The sequence below is a fragment of the Pipistrellus hanaki genome (assembly GCF_964339955.1).
Source record: "Pipistrellus hanaki genome assembly, chromosome: 4".
In the NCBI taxonomy this organism is placed as follows: Eukaryota; Metazoa; Chordata; class Mammalia; order Chiroptera; family Vespertilionidae; genus Pipistrellus; species Pipistrellus hanaki.
In genome coordinates, this window is record NC_140506.1 from 82,782,441 (window position 1) to 82,801,919 (window position 19,479).

The 19,479-nt window shown below is 46.1% G+C and overlaps 1 protein-coding gene across 3 annotated transcripts in view; it reads right to left on the bottom strand.

The window, feature by feature from the left end:
• Positions 1-19,479, bottom strand: part of SNX29 (sorting nexin 29) — a gene marked incomplete at its 3' end in the record, with an annotated part of 419,909 nt that overhangs the window by 182,965 nt on the left and 217,465 nt on the right. For all 3 annotated transcript variants that reach the window (XM_084881120.1, XM_084881121.1, XM_084881122.1), the window contains one exon: positions 12,298-12,404. In XM_084881120.1, coding sequence (XP_084737246.1) covers positions 12,298-12,404 — 107 coding nt within the window. The remainder of the gene's footprint in view (positions 1-12,297; positions 12,405-19,479) is intronic.

Here is a 19,479-nt window from a genome sequence, read left to right on the forward strand (position 1 = left end):
CTACGTACAACATAGCTTGAATTGGGTTGTTACCACAGAACACATTTCGTTGAGGGGAGAAGGCCTGAGCTTAAAAGGCTCATTTTCAGAAGCAGCAATCCCAGCACTTGGAAATGACAGCGCTGGCGCACAGAAGTTGGTCTTTGTAGAAAGAAGTTTTCAGGTTTTTGTAACATTGCTCTCCGTGCCCAACCTTTACATTGTTAAAGATGGGCGACAGATCTTTCTTTTCAACCACCTAAAGGTGTCTTATGGGAGCCGGGAGGGAGAATCAACAGAACCCAATTTCAATCTCCTTTGCTACAGAAATATCATTATTTGCCCCAAGCAGGCCGCAGAGTTGCCTGCATGACCTAGAAAAATAGGTGAATCGGGCATTTTAAGTTCCGTGAAGGAGAAAATAAACTTTTATTTTTTTTATTTTTTTAAAATATATTTTATTGATTTTTTACAGAGAGGAGGAGAGAGGGATAAAGAGCTAGAAACATCGATGAGAGAGAAACATCGACCAGCTGCCTCTTGCACACCCCCTACTGGGGATGTGCCCGCAACCAAGGTACATGCCCTTGACCGGAATCAAACCTGGGACCTTTCAGTCTGCAGACCGATGCTCTACCACTGAGCCAAATCGGTTTTGGCAAAATAAACTTTTAAAAGGTACTTGTTACTGTGAAGAAAGAGGCTGACAGTTTGCCTGGCAGAGCTGGGTCTGGGTACTGAATACAGAGCCTGTGAGTCACAGGAAGGAGCAGAGCGCTTTCGGCTCCTCGCTTCCTGTTCCAGAGGTAGAACTTACCTTCGCCAACGGAAGCTCCGGGAAAAGCAGGCTGCTGCTGGGGAAATTAGTCACAAAGGAGCTGTGAGACAGAGTTGTTTTCTGAGAAATAAAACTACGAAAGCTGTGGGCAACTTGGCGAACTAAACTTCTCAGGCTGGTGGAAGAGGAGGAAGGCCAGGGACTCTGGCTGCCTCTCCGAACTACCCTGTGACGGAGCTGAAAACCGCAGACGGTAACAGTGGATTCCTCCTCATGAGAAGGTGGACCTCACCGTCTGGACGGGGTCCTCACTAAAGAGAGCCCATGGGTCATTCTGGTAAAGTCGACCCCAGGACAGGCAGAGGTGAAGAACCAAGGAGGTGAGAATGGAGAGACTTTTCTCCTCTGGGCCCTGCCTGCACTGGGCCTGGATTCGAGGACCCAGAGCCCAGAGCAGTTCTGGCGGCGAACAAGCTGCCCTCAGACAAGCCAGGAGGGAGGTGAGGAGAAGGCTGGGCCGGGCAGTGACAGAACGGGACTGAATCCCCCCATGAGGAGGTGTGTCCTCACCCCTTAGATGAGGATCAGGGCAGGGAGCCAGGACCAAGTGGGGTGGCAGAGGCGGGGGAGCAGAGATGACACTTTCGCGGTGGTACTGCGTGGCATGAACCCGAAGCTGTCCAGACCCTGCACAGAGGGTGGGATCTGGACTTCCCTGGCCTCAGGGGGAAGAGGTGCCTTCAGAAATCAGAATGACCCCCTCTCCCTGACTGAGCCCAACAGGCCACTCTCAGCCCATCAGAGGCCAAGGCCCACGAGGAGACCAGTCTTGTAGCTACACCCTGCCTGGTGGGGCTCCAGGCTGTTTAGCTCAGGAGGCACATGTCTGTCCCCAGTGGGTAAATAAGACAAGAGAGCCCTTCTCCAGAGCCCGCACACCGCCAAGGAGGAGAGACTGTGGCAGGAAGCAATGCATTCAGCCTGAATGACACCTGAAATGACTATTCCCAGGCTACAGCTAAGGACAACTGAGGCTTGCAAAGGCTAGGTCATGGGGCCAGGGCACACACCTCAGGCCGAGACTGAAGCCCTCGTACCCTCCCTCATACCCGCCCTCTCCTGTAGTTTAAATTTAAGGTTCTTTCCACAGAGAGTGGCTATGAGGTCAGGTCTGGAGTTTCCCACCCAGCTCTGCTACCAATTATTTACGTGACCCTAAACATCACCCCCTCACCGTGCCTCAGTGTCCCTACACAACAGGGCTGAGAGAGGTACCACCACATCGAATGACTATAAGGAACAAGGAAGATCAATCGAGGGCTCAGAGAAACGCCTGGCCCAGGGTACGGCCGAACAAAACCAAGCTAGCCAGCCTGACAAGGAGGTTAACATTACTGAGAGATACCTGCCCAAAAGAACGGAATGGCTCCAAATTAATTATTAAAAAGGATTCTTCTTGCTTTTTATTTTTTTATCCACTCAAACATGCCTTCAGAGGGGATTAATAAAAATGTTCAACTTCTTTTTACAGAGCTGTTGGACCAAAACAAGTTATTCGCTGAGCTACGTAATTCATTTGATTAATTTGTACTGTAATAAGCCAGGAGACACGACAAAACCTCAGTGCTGCTCCAAGCCCAATCTCTCCTCTATTTCAAGCACTAGAAAAGTATTCCACAGCGAGAGTCACACAGTGTGTCAGGAAACAGAAGTGGTGAGCTTAACCTCCAAGGAGAGCCATCAAATCTCGGTGACACCTTTGCAAACGAAGGCACTGTCTGTACAGCAAGGTGCAGGACCCCAGCCACGGCTGCGTCAGAGCCGGCCAACAGCACTCTCCCGCTTCCCCATGGGTGGTTGGGATGTATCCTGCCCAGTGTTTCTGAGCTCCAGGCTCCCAGCCTGCTGCTGTGAGGATTAAGTGAGAGAATGCACGGTATGCCCAAGTCTGGGTTGTGGCACTCAGTAAGTGCTTATTAGATGGTATCAGCTGCATAATTTGTATTTCATAATTCATTCATTTGTTTCTAGGTGAGACACTGTGGGGAAAATTTCAACTTATTCCACTCAAAAAAGATGCTCGGGTGGATATTAGCGTGATTCTTACACGAGCTTGGACCAGGTCAGAGCACCTCTGGCTTTTGCAAGCCTATCAGCAGAGCACTGTGCTTTGTGCCAGCCTCTCAATGCAGGAGAACAGGCAGGCGATGGAAGGTGTGGCCCCTTTAGATAAAACAAATAACACAGTGGTCGGCAAACTCATTAGTCAACAGAGCCAAATATCAACAGTACAATGATTGAAATTTTTTTTGAGAGCCAAATTTTTTAAACTTAAACTTCTTCTAATGCCACTTCTTCAAAATACTCACCCAGCTCATGGTATTTTGTGGAAGAGCCACACGCAAGGGGCCAAAGAGCCGCATGTGTCTCTCGAGCTGAGGTTTGCCAACTACTGAGCTAAGAGAAGCAAAATCCCAAGCCTGACTATCACATATCAAGGGCCATTTCTGAGATGACAGCGCACCCTCAGGCAATGCTCTTCACGAGGTGTTTCCCAATTACAGCCAGCGAGCTGCCACTAAGCATTCCCACTGGAGGTCCCCAGGGCTGTCCCTCAGGACCGAGCTGCAGAGGCTGTGCCGGAAACAGAAGTCTCCCGGCAGCGCTGGCTTGACCTGCAAAGCCGTGTCTTCGTGAGCAGGTCAGAACTGAGAGGGAAGCGCTGTCAGATGGCCGAGAGTGAGGGGGTGGGAGGTGTGGCCGCCCACGGGTGCCTGTCAGGGACACTCAGAGAGGAAGGGCAGAGGAACGAAGGACCTTTCCAACTGTACCACTGCAGGAAAGGAAATGCTGACCGAGGCACCTGAAAGAAGAAAGGCTCTAACGGGAATGGCGAACGGATGTTGCTAATAAAAGGCAAACCTGCAGGGAACATGGGGAGGGGAGGGAGGAGGACAAAGGACAGGGTTCCGGGTAGAAACACCTGTGCTGTCTCCGGGGATGAGTGAGACGTGTGCGGCTCTGCCTGTGCTGGGAAGTATGACTGAGAAGGCAAGAGCCAGAGCATACAGGGTCTGGTGTTAACATATAAAAATGTGTGATGTTTGAATGAACCCAAGGGCAAGGTGAGCCTCTCGAGAATGTTGAGCAGGAAAATGGCCCAAGTTGACTGGGCCTTTGTCAACCTGCCTCCCTGACCCGCATTTCTAGTGACACCTGCTAGACGTGCCTGGTGGGGTGGGCTCATGTGGCACACGGCACCCTGTCCCTCCACCTGCCGCATCCTGAATGCTGAGCCTCTAACCTCGCGAGAACAGGCTCCCGTACCCACTCCCATCAAGATCGGGAAACTCCTTCTGCAGGCCCAGAGCTAGCTTCAAGAAGCCACTTCCTGCCTTTAGGAGAACAACAAATATAAAACAGGCCCCAAATAGTGTGAGTCTGAGACACTGAGAACCAGCCACCATAATTACAAAGGTTTTTATGTATCGCCTTAAACATGGCCTGGGCCCTTTTCCCAGGGTCTCTTTCAGGAAGGCCATCTGCTGGTTCTGACTCCCAGCTCAGACACACAACTGGAAACGAGGCTGAAATAGAAAGAGAGGCAGAACAAAACAAGGGCTGGTGACACTGAGCAAACAGCTCCATCAACAAAGAGTGCAGCCCACCGTGACCTGGAAAACAAGAGGCCCCAGGCTCACAATACAAATCAGAAGGTGGGCAGGGGCAAACGTTAACAGGTCCCTCACAGGAGCAGGGCTCACCGGCAGCTGTGCCTGCCCTGCCTCGTGCAATGGCCATGAAAGGCTGAGTGGACAGAGGAACGACAGGCCTGCCCGGGGATAAGGGACAGCTGCCACTGGTGGCACCTTCTCCTCTGCTGCACCGGGTGGGTCACCTGAGCACACAGGAACAGAGTGGGGGCATCCCATGGGCACAGGCCTGCCACTAAGCAAGCACTCAGGTGTGTTTACATCAAAATGGTTTATGCCTGGTACCAGGTTTGTCGGCTAGAATTTATTTCTATTATCCCCGTGATAATTCCCTTGGATTTGACAAGCTCATAGCGTTTCACTGCTTTCACTGTCCTGGTTCCGCCTAGAGTTGAAAGTTAAAGCCAGCCAGAAAGGCCTGACTCCTGCTTCCAGCCAGCCAGGAAGAACCATAGAGTGCTGACTCCAGAGCCAGTCCGGCCAGCCAGGTGCCATCCTGGTTCCCCATGCGAGCCCTGTGACCCTGGGCAGGTGACTTAACATCCGAAAGGATGCAGCGATGTTACATTAGACAAGCCCATGTAACACAATTAGTGCAGGACCTAGAAACAGAGTAAGCCCTCAACTTACACTAACTACCTTCATCATCACCATCGTCAGTGTCTGATGGTTGCTTGTTTTTAAATAGACGTCACCAAAAGCCTAGTGGGTCACAGTGTACCAAGCACAAAGCAGACCCGCAAAAAACACTGGTGGGAAATTCTCTAGAACCGGCAACCCAGTTTCTTCAACTAATGGATTACAGTAAAGAAGAAAGGGAGCAAAGGACATTTTAATGGGAGAACCTGGAGACTTTAATGGGAGATTAAAAATTAAGAGACTTGGGAGGTCAGTTGACCAATCACAACATGCAGATAGACCCCCATTTAGAAACATATTCAAACACTTGTTTGAAGTGGAAATTCAAACACTCACCAGATGTTTGATGATATTAAGGAATTAATGCTAATTTTTAGGTATGATACTGATATTTTAAGGCTTTTTCTTTTTAGAAAATGGGGTTCTTAGACATTATTAGAGAGATATTCCAAAATATCTGGGGATAAAATCAATGCTTTCAAAATGCTGTAAGAAGCTGGGAAGGTAGGAGGATGCATGGACGGAGTAAGCCCAGCCCTGAGTCGACAGCTGCTGCGGTTGGGAGAGGATTACACGGAAGCTCATCATATTCCTCTGTCTATGGTACATATATTTGAGGTATGCCTAATATAAATGTTTCTTAAAACACTGATGGAGTCCCCTGTGAGACAGCCTGCTCTTCTCCATGGGAAGCTGTCATTAGGGAACTAGTTCATCTCTGAACAAGGGTCCACAGGAGGCCTGGCACCCTCCACGCTGGGGGAGGCCTGCAGGCTGTGGTCACACCTCCTTTTAGCCAAACTTCCAAAGGCCAGTGTGGATATGGTTGAGTCGATGTATGAAGTCCAGCAAAGAGCAGAACTGAGAGGCAAAAACAAAAACAAAAAACCAACCACAAAACCTGGGCCCGTTCACCTTTCATGAATTAGATGCTAAGGCTAGAGCGGTGAAGACGACGAGCGGTGAGCAGGGGCCCCTGAAAGAAGGTGACCCTCACTGACATTCTATCTGAGATTCACTGGAACAGGAATGGGCCTCCTTGAAAAGCTTTTTAATGATATTTAATGTGGGGTGTTTTTTTGTTCTGTTTTGTTTTCAAAGAGCTCTTACTTTTTACAGAGATATCCTGAAATATTTAGAAATGGAACAATGTGAAATCTTGGATTTGTTTCAAAATACCACGAGAGACTGAGCAGCGGGCCAGGACCAAGATGAAGCAAGACTGGCCCAGACATGGGCCGGTGGAGGCTCACTGGTCCTGCCTTCTTATTCTGCCCCATGTCTTGCTCTACCCCTGCTGTGTGTTCTCCTTGGGCCTGTGCTTTAATACTGCCAGTCCTCCTTTGCGACAGATCGTGACTTCCTCCCAGGTGGCAGGAAGGACTCAGCTAGCTGTTGATTGGCTTTTCAAACTTTAGGGCCCTTATCATTGGCCCTTGAGTTTAATGCACATCATAACGTTTCCCTCCTCTAAAGCGCCCGTTTCCTCCTATCAGAAGTCTAATCCCTCCCAGCAGGATGCTCTGAGCCGTGGTGGTACAATTCACTTTCAATATGGGGTTCTGGAAGCCACATCTATCACTCCTCTATTTTTCCACATTTTTTACTTTTCCATAATAAAAAGAGTCTAAGAATTACTTGGAGGGTTAGCCTTGTTTGTTACTCATGATTCAGTGAGAATTACAACTAGCCCTCTAGAAAAGAGAACTCCTCACCAGTTTCACTCATCCTAGCAAGCGTGTAGACGCTGTTTGCCCAGCGAGAAGACCTTTCTCCCCTGACACAAGGTCAGAGCCTGGCTTCAATCACTCAGCGTGATGCGATTAAAGGAACAAATAAAAACAAGCTCACATCTTACTTTTGAGTATAAGTTCAATTTGTTCTCAGCTCAGAGCCTTCATCCTGAATCTGGTATTTTATTTAAAGCCCATCTCCTTTTGCACAAAAATGACTCTCAGATGCATCAAGAGTGTTGGAACCCACTGGTGCCAATTACAAAGCAAGTGCTGGCAGTGTAACTGCTCCCAAGGCCCCGGCTGCTTTAAAACTTTCACATTTTATTAAAATGATGATCACATTGCGTTATCTACAGTGTGATTATGAATGTATTTTTTATGAGCTTGATGCTGAAGCTTACTTTTCCATTAATAGTAACTCTGCCATCATAATGAGAATAAACATTGCTAATATACCATTTATGTCACCCCTGAGCAAAAATTCAGGGACTAAATACACTCACAGGGTAAATGATAAGTATCTAAAATTTGAAAAATCAATCAACAAATTAGCTGAGTCCCACCACCTGGGAGAAAGTCAAGATCTGTCTTCAGAGGATGGACTGGCTGCATGAAGAGAGGCCCAAGGTGAGCACACAGCAGGGGCAAAGCAGGATGGAGGGGGGCGGGAGGGTGGCATGGGGGGATGGCAATGAAGAAGGCAGGACAAAGCAGCCCTGGTAAGCAAGGGTGGAAAGGGACTGAGGGAAATGACATCTACCGATCACACGCATGTACAAGCCACAGATGAGCCAGGGGCTTTGGAGGTAACACACACACTTCTCTCCTAAGCTAAACAGGAATCGCTGTGCCAGTCAGGAAAGTGGGAGCATCGGGCACAGAGAAGGACTGCATCCTGAGCAGCTCCGGCAGGTTCAGCACAGGAACCGGCTGAGCCCAGGAGCCTCCCACGCATTTCTGCTTTTCTTATAGAAGTCCCCGGCACAGGCCACACGGTCAGCCCTGGGCCAAAGGAGGGCAGGGGACTCAGATTCACTCCTTCACCAAGAGAGCAAGCAAAGTGGGGAAGGCCTTCCTCCCAAGGAGATCTGAAGGGAGGCAGGAAGGTACGAGGCACCTGCTGTCTACCACAAGTACTGAGCCAGATGCTCTCTACTTAATTCTCACAGCCACCCTACGAGTTTGTACTATTGGCTACCTTTTACTGGTGGGGAAACTGAGGCATAGAGAGGTCACGTGGCCTGCCCAGGAACACGAGGCAGTTAGTGATGAACTGAGCTTGGTCTGCCTGATGCAGGGTATCGTGTGCCCTCTAAGCCACCCAGCTGCAGAAGGTGGCAGCAAAGAGATGCAGGATGGCAGGCAAAAGGCTGCCTACATTTTACATTCTTCTTGACCACTACTGCTAGGAAAGAATAGAAAATCTCTGGAGATGAGTCTAAAGCAAAGGAACTGTGCTTCAAAAGGTAAAGAAAATCTTAGAACAGTTCTATCCTGAAGTGCCCAATAACTTTTATCTTCAAAACTCACGGTAACAACAAATCCATTTTCTCTGATGTCTAGAGCTACAAGAGGGAGGAGAACTTTACAAAGGAAATTCCAAGTATCATTACTAACAATCCCAAAGAAAAAGGGAGGAACATTCTAGAAGCTCCAGCTAAGTGCACTACTCTGCAGAACTGCTGTTACAGACATGGCGCTAGGACCCAAGGAGGTGTCTGCACCTCACCCTGCTTCCTGAGGATCATGGCAGACACATCTACTTAACCCCTGAGAGCTGGGAGCTCCCTGAAGACAGGTATGGTGTGTGGTTCATCCTTATAACCCAGAACCAGACTTGGGTAACAAAGAGCGAACGCTATTCATAGATGAACCATCAATGCCTTTGCAGTCAAAGAAAGAACTCCACCTATGGAGGTAAATGCCATTTGAGGGGCATCTCCTATGACCTCACACATTTTGTGGCTCATACCCCAGAACCATCTCCCAGGATAGAAAGCCACTGCAGGTGGAGAAAGGAAGCTAAAGGCTGGGCACCTGGAAGGCACTAAATAACTACGCGCTAAATGAGCTGGTAGCATCCGTCTGTCTGTTACTCAATGTCATCTCCAGCCTCTGCAAACTAAACTTTCCCCTAACACTGAGAGCCAGGAAAGGTCTGCCTCCTCTAAAGAACCATGTTTCCTCCTATTAGATACCTGTCCCTCCCACTAGGATGCTCCGAGCCCTGGTAAGGCCATAGCACAACTCTTTCAATCTGGGGTTCCAGAGTCAGACCTGTCACTCTTCAACCATTACTCTGAACAGCTGAATCCATTCAATCAACTGCCACTCCCTTCAATATTTATGGGGCTCCCACCATATGCAGGAGCTGTGTCAGTCAATGAATATGCAATTAAAAAGATAATGCTCCCAGTCCCCAATGAGCTCCCAGCTAGTGTTCTACCACAATCTGCTTCAGAAGCAGGTAATTCCAATCATATGAGACATCTCCATTCCCTTCTTCTGTAATAACTAAGGGTATAAGGGGCCCATTTCAAAGCTGTTGTCAAGGGCTGGCTTTCCCCTCGGCTCCTCCCATTTTCTCTCTTTTTTTTTCTTTTTTTTTTTTTAATATATTTTATTGATTTTCCACAGAGAGGAAAAGAGAGGGATAGAGAGCTAGAAATGTCGATGAGAGAGAAACATCAACCAGCTGCCTCCTGCACACCCCCTACCGGGGATGTGCCCGCAACCAATATACATGCCCTTGACCGGAATCGAACCTGGGACCTTTCAGTCCACAGACTGACGCTCTATCCACTGAGCCAAACTGGTTTCGGCTCCTTCCATTTTCTTAATGGTGATGAGCCTTCTCTGCTGTCCAGTCTATCTTTCGGTTCCTCAATGAGCTCACTTCCGGAGCAGAACAGGGTTATGAGTCTGGGCTCCGGTGCTGGATGGCCTGGCTGATTTGAATCCAGCTCTGCTTCTGACCAGCTGGAAACTCTGGGGCAAGTTACTTAACTTCCCAAAACGCTATCTGTGAGCAGTATCTTCCTCTCAGGAAGCTGCTGACGACTGCAGCAGTCAATCTCTGTAAAAGCCTTAGCATGGTGCATGGTGCCTGGAAATAAAAGTGTGCACCCCACAGCTGGCCACTGGCACTACAGTAGCTGGTTTATAATTAGTGTGTTTATACTAACGTTTCTCCCCTGCCATATTAACCTACCTGCCACTTGTTTCCAAAAGTTAACCATCACAGGGTATCAAGAACAATCTTTCTACCTCCAGTCCTTGGCTCCTGACACACACACACACACACACACACACACACCAGCTAACAAACAATGGCTTCATGTTGACTTTGGGCTCTGAGCTGACCGGATGCGAGACGCCTGGTCACTGAGCATGAATGTGTAGTGTTCAGGGCTTGTGTGCAAATGGGTGAGGTAAGCTTTTTTAAATATATTTTTTATTGATTTTGGAGGGAGAGGGAGAGGGGAACAATGAGAGAGAATCATTGATTGGCCACCTCCTACAAGCACCACACTGGGGATCAAGCATATGTCCTGACCAAGAATAGAACTGTAACCTCCTAGGTCAACACTTAACCACTGAGCCATGCTGGCCAAGCGAGTAAGGTGGTTTTAATGCTTTGAGAGACACCTAGAAAAGAATGTTCAGGAACTGCCTTTTGATTGGGATGAATCACAAAAGAGTAATTAAAAGGTTGTGGTACTTCAAATAGTCATGCTATTTACATTGAGATGTTTCTTCTTCTGAAATGGAAAGAAAATTACATCAACTTCTCTCCCACACTCTTTCATCATTCCACTCCAACACGTATTTACAACCCTTTTTTGGCAAAAGCCAACTCATTAATAGAATGACAAGACAAGCATCACACAAAACACTATAAAGAGCTCAATTAATACTAACAGAGAGGGTCCCACAAAAGTCTTGTTGCAATGAAATGCTAATATTCATACGTGAAAGATCACTGACAGAACCACACTTTGCAACCAAAATAAAGAAAAATCAATCTAGAATAGTATATTCCACTAAAGGAACAGCTGTGCTTCAGCCTCAACATCTCAGCTCATTAATGATAATCATCAACTCTACTGCTCCTGGCATTAGAAAGTCACAGAAACACAGAAATCTCTACACCAAGAATGTCAAACTTGAGGCCCACGGGCCACATGCCTCATTTGTTTGGCCTGTGTTAGTCTCTGAGTTTGACATGCTTGCTCTACACCCACCCACTGCTCCTTCTGCAGTGGAATTGAGCATTTCACTCTCTGGCAGCTAACAGGAGCCACATGCAAGTGGATCTGACAGTAACTGGAAGATACGACTATATTCTCAGATGTATGTACACATGCAAAAATAAGTGACTTGTAATAAACACAACCACGTGACCACCATATATACACACACCTCTGTATATTTCATATACCAGTTATGTAATCAGAAACTAGCCTCCCAGCTTTCCCACTGAATATGGGGATAATTAATGGTCTCTGATTTTTAAAAATAAACAACTTTATCATATCAAAGAAGTACCTTTAATCTTCATTTATAAAGAATATTTTTATCAGATATCAACAATCAATATTATCAAATGGCTTTTCAGCACCCATCAAGATCAATATCTGCTTTTTTTTCTTTTGACCTATCAAATGAGCCGACCTGATGAATTTCCTAACATACTAAGCCATCCTTGAAATCCTATATAAATCCTACTTTCATATGGATTGTTCCTTTAATGTGTGACTGAATTTGATTGGGTAATATCTTTCTAGAATTTTTATGCATTTGTGTACAAATGAGGTGAGTCTGTAGTATTGTTTCTTAGACTATCTTTGTAGGATTTTTATATCAAAGTAAAGCACACTTGAACCAAGATACAGAGATATGTTTATAGACCTATAGATTACGCCTTAAAGAAATATAAACAGCAAAGGGCTTTTTGGCAGACTTAGAGGGCTTCCTAGAAACCACCATAAAACCACCCAGGCTTGCTACCTTCCAGGGAAACAGTTGTTTAATTACTTTTATAACTTTCTTACACCAGTTTTTTGGTACCCTTCAGCAATTTGCCTCATCGTCAATAAATTTTGTTATCTTAGAAATGTTATCCTAGAAAATAAAATAGTCCATATTTTCACATTTATCAGCCCAAAGTTATATGTGACATTCTCTCCTGTTTTTAATCTTCTCCAAACTCAGGGTAGATATATTTTCTTATTTTTAACATTACATATTTATGTCTTCTCTCTTATTTCCTGGCCAAAAGTACCCACATTTTCAAGTAAATAATATGTTTCAAAGAACCAGCTCTTACCTGCCTTTACCAAGTGCAGTGCTGTGACTGTTCTGCTAACATATGTGTAGCAGGCTGCGCCTATGCCTGGGAAGTCCCACGGCAGTCAGCATCAGCAATAAAGGCACAGACTCCAAGCCTTACCTCGATGAGCTTCCTTTCATAGGAGCTTGCTAGATCCTCAGCAACTTCTCCCGGCCTCTGCTCGGCAACAGTGACTTCTCCATCGACATTCCAAAGGTTGGGTACCACTTTGGGGAAAGAAAGACATTCAATAAATATTTTAACAGTAATCAAACATTATTCTTCCGGGGGATATGGATGGATGGAGATATATATATATATATATTGCACACACATATATATGCATACACACACACACACACACACACACACACACACACATGTGTGTGTGTGTGTGTGTGTGTGTATATATATATGTTTTCCAAGTACCTTCTCCAGGGAGAAATCTCTTTTTAAGAGGGAAAAAGAATCACAATTACTAGTTACTTCAACATTACAACATTTCCACCCAATGGAACAGTGTAATAAAGTGAATGATAACACATATTTAAAAATGGAAGAATTGTCCTAGAAACAGATGCATATCCCAGGGGCTGGAAGACGGAAAAGCCTATACCTAAATTCTTTACATTAGTCAAATGTCTTTTTTTCCAATAACAAGTTTTCCACTGAGGCTGTGCCTGCCTACAGCCAAGTGAACTGGCAGTGGGGGTCAGAGTGCATGTGGAACAAATAAGAGCTGGCACTGATAAACTGTACTTAGAATGAAAGCAAAGCAGCTTCTGGAAAAACTCTAACCCCAGTGCACAATGGCAATGCATAGACATCTTAGAGCCATGGTGGGCAAACTGCGGCTCACGAGCCACATGCCGCTCTTTGGCCTCTTGAGAGTGGCTCTTCCACAAAATACCATGGCCTGAGGGAGTCTATTTTAAGGAAGTGGCATTAGAAGTTTACATTTAAAAAATTTGGCTCACAAAAGAAATTTCAATCATTGTACTGTTGATATTTGGCTCTGTTGAGTAATGAGTTTGCTAACCACTGTCTTAGAGGGACTGGCTCCCAGGTGAGCACAGGAGCCGGCAGGGTACTGGCGGGTGAGGTTGAGAGAAGAGGAAAGGACATGGAGGTCAGGTTAAGAAGCTGTGGCTTTAATGAATAGGCACTGAAGGCTATGCATGTGCAGCGATGTTTACAGAACAATGTTTCAGGAAGACTGAATGACGGAGAGGCGAAACTTGAGTCTGTCTTAAGGTAATGTAGGGGGTGGTACGTTCTCAGTAAATATTTTGATGCGTGCGATGACTAGACAGAGGACAGATGGAGGGGTAAGAAGAAAATACTATGCGGCATTAGTAAGATACAATAGAGACTAAAATTAGGCCTTTGCAGAGGTTGGACATTGAAAGCAGGGGAGACAAAGGATTCAAGGGAGGATTTGACTTGGGCACAGACTAAGTCAAAACAAAGTAATTCAGTAAATGCTCTTGAGCACAGCATGCTCCGTGCTCTCTAAACAGCCAACTGAACAGCCTGGATCAACCCGGAGGGCTTTACTGTGTAAAATTTAAAAATTAAAAGAAAAACTTCCATTAAAATAAAACAGCTGACACCAAAAGGTATTTCTACTTTTAGGTAAGTACCCATATATGTTTACTCTATAGAGAAGAGTAAATAAATGAAAGCTGGGAATGAGCCAGATAACTGCAATAAAAGTAGAACAAAAGATGCAGTGGAGGCAGTAAGAACGTGGACCAGTCCAAGTCGGAAACCAGCAATGACTGTGCAGATCCAGCTTCCGGGTGTCTGTGAGTGAAGCCCTCGGGAGCCCAACACAGTGTGATGAGGTGGCTGTGAGGCAAAAGGAGATCTAAGGCCAGCCCTGCAGTGACCGGGATCTGAGAGACAAGGGGATGGGTAAAAGGCAGTGGCACCAAGGGAGTGAGACAGTGAAAGTGGGCAAAGGCTGAACAACAATGGGGGTCACTGCCGAAACCGGTTTGGCTCAGTGGATAGAGCGTCGGCCTGCGGACTGAAAGGTCCTGGGTTCAATTCCGGTCAAGGGCATGTACCTTGGTTGTGGGCACATTCCCAGTAGGGAGTGTGCAAGAGGCAGCTGATCGATGTTTCTCTCTCATTGATGTTTCTAACTCTCTATCCCTCTCTCTTCCTCTCTGTAAAAAATCAATAAAATATATATTAAAACAAACAAACAAAAAAAAACAATGGGGGTCACTGAGCCTGAACTGCCCAGTGGCTCCGCCCCAGCCCCTGGCTAAGCCTCCCCCGGACCTCAGCTGGTTAGAGCCCACAGAGGCGGCAAGTCCCTGAGTGGCAGTAGGGAGCACACAAGGATGAAGTCCTAAGTTGTTCCCACCGGGTGGTGACTACAGCTCCACCCCTACCATAGGGAGTGACCAAACCACAACCTGAGGCCTGAAATAGGTGCTTTAAAAAACTGAAAAGGACTTCCAGGTCAAGTTGCCAGACTGACACACTAACTTACATTCACATCTTCTCAGAATCCCACTAAAATACCAATTTAAAAGTCCTTTCTAAAGGCCTTAAGGAGAAAGAGAATGAGAGAGGAAACAAGACTATCGAATTTTAGAAGCTAAGAAGCAAGTAGATAACCTGTGAGAGTAACCTGATGGAACGGAGAAAATGTCCTTAGCTGGGAGTGGGCAACACCAAACACCCTCTGATAAAAACAGAAAAACTCGAAAAAGGCGGAGCGATCGCTAGCACCAGGCTCTTCTGGGAGCGGGAAGGAGCATGGGCTCAAAGGAATGTAACCGGAGACTAAGGGTTCCCGCTCCAGGAAAGGTAAAACCATAGGTTTGGACCCAGTTAAAGGCAAAGGTAGCTTATGGAAACAGGGATATAAATGAAACACACAGATTTCAAGATTCTACAACTTTCTCCCCCCCCTTACCCAGCCTCCCATTCCCAGAATAGCTGGCAGCCAACCTATACTTGTAAGTAAAGGAAGAGAAAGTATTTTCCTGTAAATCTAACTAACTGGAGGGGAAAGATCTGAGGAGACCAATTGGGGGGCGGGTTCCTCTCCTGTGAAAGAGCAGAGCCAGATCACCCCCCAGGAAATGATGAAAGATTCTAAATCAGTGTTTCAGTCCCCACACCTGCCTCTGACAGACAGCCAGAATCACCTTCCACTTGAGACGAGCGCCTAAGGTGGAAAGACAAGAATAACCAGACAGAGAAAAATAACTCACCGGAGAAAGACACAATTTAGGGAGAAGCACACTTCAAGAGCAAGCTATCGGTAATATTCCCGGAGAGAGAGGAGATGGTGTAGCTGAGAAACAATAATAGACACTTATTTTAAAAGGAGAAAAAAAAATAGAGAGCGAAAAAGCTCTTCCGGAGAGCAAAACTGTGATAGCCAAAAGGAACACTAGACATAAAGACGGGGAGGTAAGAAAATGTCCAGAAAATACAGCCAAAGGGTACAAAACGGAAAAGAAGAAATGAAATGAAGAGTTACCACATGAGAAGAGTTAATAAAAAGTGGGGGTGGGGAGGACATAACACAGAGAGGACGAAAACAAAGATATAATTCCAGAAAAGCCCCGGAACCAGGAGACAGGAGAGCTGAGCTGGGGGAGCTCTGAGGGCGGCCAGCAGAAGGACACACAGCGCTCTCATGCCTCTCGGTGAAGTCTCAGCCTGGACAAAGAGAGGGCACAGAGCCCAGCGTGAAAGCGGAATTATGCAGCGGAGAGAAAGGAGAAATGGCACAGGGTTTCTGAACAGCAGGCGTGGGCTGAAAAGCAATGAGTGACACGTTGCCATTCTCCAGGGAAGACTTTCTGAGCTAGGAGGATGCCCACGCCATACCACGTGAGAAGCAGGTCAACCCACTTGCAGATACACAACCTCTCAAAAACTTGAAAAGAGAAGAAATCTAGATACAGGAAATCTGAGATCCCAAGAAACTGGGGACCCAACACTAACATGAGTGAGAAAATCATTCATAACTGCCAAAAAGTAAAAACAACATATACAGCCATCACAGGTGACTGATGGATATAGAAAATAGGGGCTAGCCACATGATGGAATGCTATTCAGCCATGAAAAAGAATGAAGTATTAATACATGCTACAGCACAAATGAACCTTAAAAACATCATGCTAAGTGAAAGAAGCCAAATAAAAAAAAGCTCCTATTTCATGATCCCATTTATACAAAATGTTTAAAAAGAGAAAAAAAAAATATTGGCTTCCAGGGACGGGACGGGAAGAAGGGATGGGGAATGATTGCTAATGAGCACCATAGCTCATTAGCAATCATTTTTTTTGGGGGGGGGTGTTAAAATGTTTTGAAATTTGAGAGTGATGATGGCTACACAATCTTGTGAATATACCAAAGCCCCCAAATGGGTACTTGCATGGTATATGAATTGTATCTGAATACAGCGGGGGAGGAGCAGCAGCCCCTGTGGCAATGGCAGCGGTGAAGTGGGGGGAGCAGAATTACAGAGGGGCCAGGCTTCCAGCCACAGAGACCAGAGGACTCCAGGTGTGACAGCCGCCTCAGTGTGAGCATACTGAGGAAATCTACATAACTAAGAGAGCATTTGGAGATGAATTAGTTTTAAGTACATAGAACATCAACCAAGTTAAAGTAAAATGATAAGTATTAACTCAAAAGCAATAAAAAGCTGTGCAAAAATAATGATTATGTACCTCACAGCTCAGCTGGATGGCATTTTCAGAGTCATAATAATGTAATCATGGACCAGGGATTGAACCGAAAAGATTATATGTCTGTGCCGGAGGATGTGTGTGTATGTGTTTTGTGGGGGCGGAAAGATCAAAGAAAGCTAATCGTCATCTTCCACAGAGAGAAATCGATAAACAGCACCTACAGTGGAGAAATCAACAAGTGGCCACAGACATGTTATTCAGAGATATCAAAGTAACTACCAAAAGAATTGGTTGAAAGGTTTAAAGCAGTGCCCTGGCGGTGTGACTCAGTGTGAGCATACTGAGTTTCAGCCCACACACTGAAGGGTGGTGGGCTCGATTTCTAGTCAAGGGAATGTACCTGGGTTGCTGGTTCGATCCCAGACCCAAGTGGGGGCCCATGTGGAAGGCAATCAATCAGTATGTGTCTCTATCACATAGATGTTTTGTTTTCTTTTCCCCAGCTCCTTCCACTCTCTAAAAAAAACAATGGAAAAAATATCCTCAGGTGAGGATTAACAAAACAGAACCAAAAAAGAGTTTATAGCAGTTGCTTGTGGGAGTAGGAAATGGGAAAGGGTGATGGCTAGAAGCAACAAGTCTTTTACAATAAGTTATATACAAAGGTTTGATTTTTAATGAGCTAACTAAATTTGGCATCAAGTAGAAAACAGAATTTGAGAGGAGGCGGCACAAAGAAATGAGATTTACAAAGTTCATTAAGATAACAGCAGTGCCCTTCAGAGCGCCCCACCATGAAGCTGGATGCAGTCGGTGAGCAGAACCTGGTGCTAAGGCCCATCGAAGGAGTAACTGGTGTGTAACACACAGCACAGACCAGTATGCTGCCCACCAGACCTTCTGATCCTGCCTGACCCGGGCTTCCTTCCTCCACCACAGGTCTGCTGGGCAGAAAGAGACGGCCATGCGGGATGTCTGCACATGTCTTTGGAAATCAAGCCACTGGCCTCTGCCCTCAGGCCCCAGGCTTCAGTGGGTACATGTAAGAGAAATCCATGATCTTCTGCACGGAAGGAGGTAGATATATAGATCAGATTTTTAACCTCACAACTGGGGACAGACCTGGACAGTCAGGAATTTATAGCAGATCTCTTAAAAATTAGCCAGTCAACCTTCCCCTGCTAGTATCTCAGACATTGCTTCAGCTTATATAGCACTTCAGAGTTTACAAAGCATCTTCAACTGCACCAGCTCACTGGAGCATTGTTATGAACACTGCCTGTTTTGTTGGTGAACTGCTGTCTTGTAGGCATCAGTGTCCGCTGACCCAGGAGGAACCTTCTCCAATGGAACCTTAACGTGCCTCCAAGTTTCCATCACAAGGAATCTGGCCTGCTGAACTCAGCCTGGCCATCATAGGCTTTACCCAAGGTGAATATGTCCATCTTACCTGTCTGACACAGGATGCTCCATTGACCCAACCCATCTGGTTAACATCCACATAACTCGCTGGAAAATCTGCACTTGGTTAACTTGCAAACACTCTGACTAATCAGCTATCTTCTCCTATGTTTCCAAGATGGCATAATTACAGAAGTTAGATTCCAAATGGAAAAATCTGGCAGAAACAATAAGCTTTCTCTTTTTAAATCCAAATAGACACTAAAACTGGGTTGGCAGCAGCACAAACACTGACTTTAAATCAGAACCATTTCTCATGTTCTCTGGGTTTGTCAGCACCATGAGCAGGTCACTGAAATGCAGAGAACATGACACAGTTATTCAGCTCCTTGCAGCCGCCATTACAGTTTGGAGGTGTTTGCGATAAGTCATCTGAAATAAGTAGACACTATGCGGGTCTCACTAGCAAGGCACAGAGAACACATGGAGTTTTCTGCCTAAATTCTTTTAAACAAAACTTCAAATACCATGGAGAGCAGCATGGCAAACAGTGTGATAAGGTTACTGTTTTGCTTTCCATTTGAACAAGCTTAGCATGACCCCAGATGCACACAGTGGGAGGTGCTAATGGTGAAAGAGAATAAAGAACCATTTTTAATTCAGAGACAGTTCCCTTGAATATCCTAATGGTCCTGTGACAGCAGGCCAGGCTCGGTGTGGTGGGAAATCTAGGGCAGTTTCAGGTTCCAGAGGAGAAAGGCTCCCCCTGGTGAGATGACTAGGGACCCTACAGGACAGCAGGCACCCATAGCTGTTCCAGCCAAGGGCCCTGTCTCCACAATAACAGCAGCCCTTGTTTTCTATGGGCATGGCAAACAAGACAGTGAGCGCTCTGCTCTCAGACAGATACCAGGCCAAAGTCTGCCCACCACTCACCAGGGCAGAGACTTGAAAAGTCTCTCATTTACTGCCTCAACACCTTACTGCTGAAGATTCATCACATGCCAGGCACTAGATGCTAGAGACAGGGGTGGAAAAAGTGAATGCCAGTATGAAGCTTACACTCAAGTAGGGGAATTCAAAATAAAGAACTAACTACTCATCCTGTCAGGCTGTGAGAAGTGCTCAGGGAAGGTGAAAGCATGAGAAAATGATGGCAGAAGAATACTAATTAAATAAAACGCAAGGAAAGGCCGCACTAGAGAGATACCATCTGAGCAGGGACCAGAA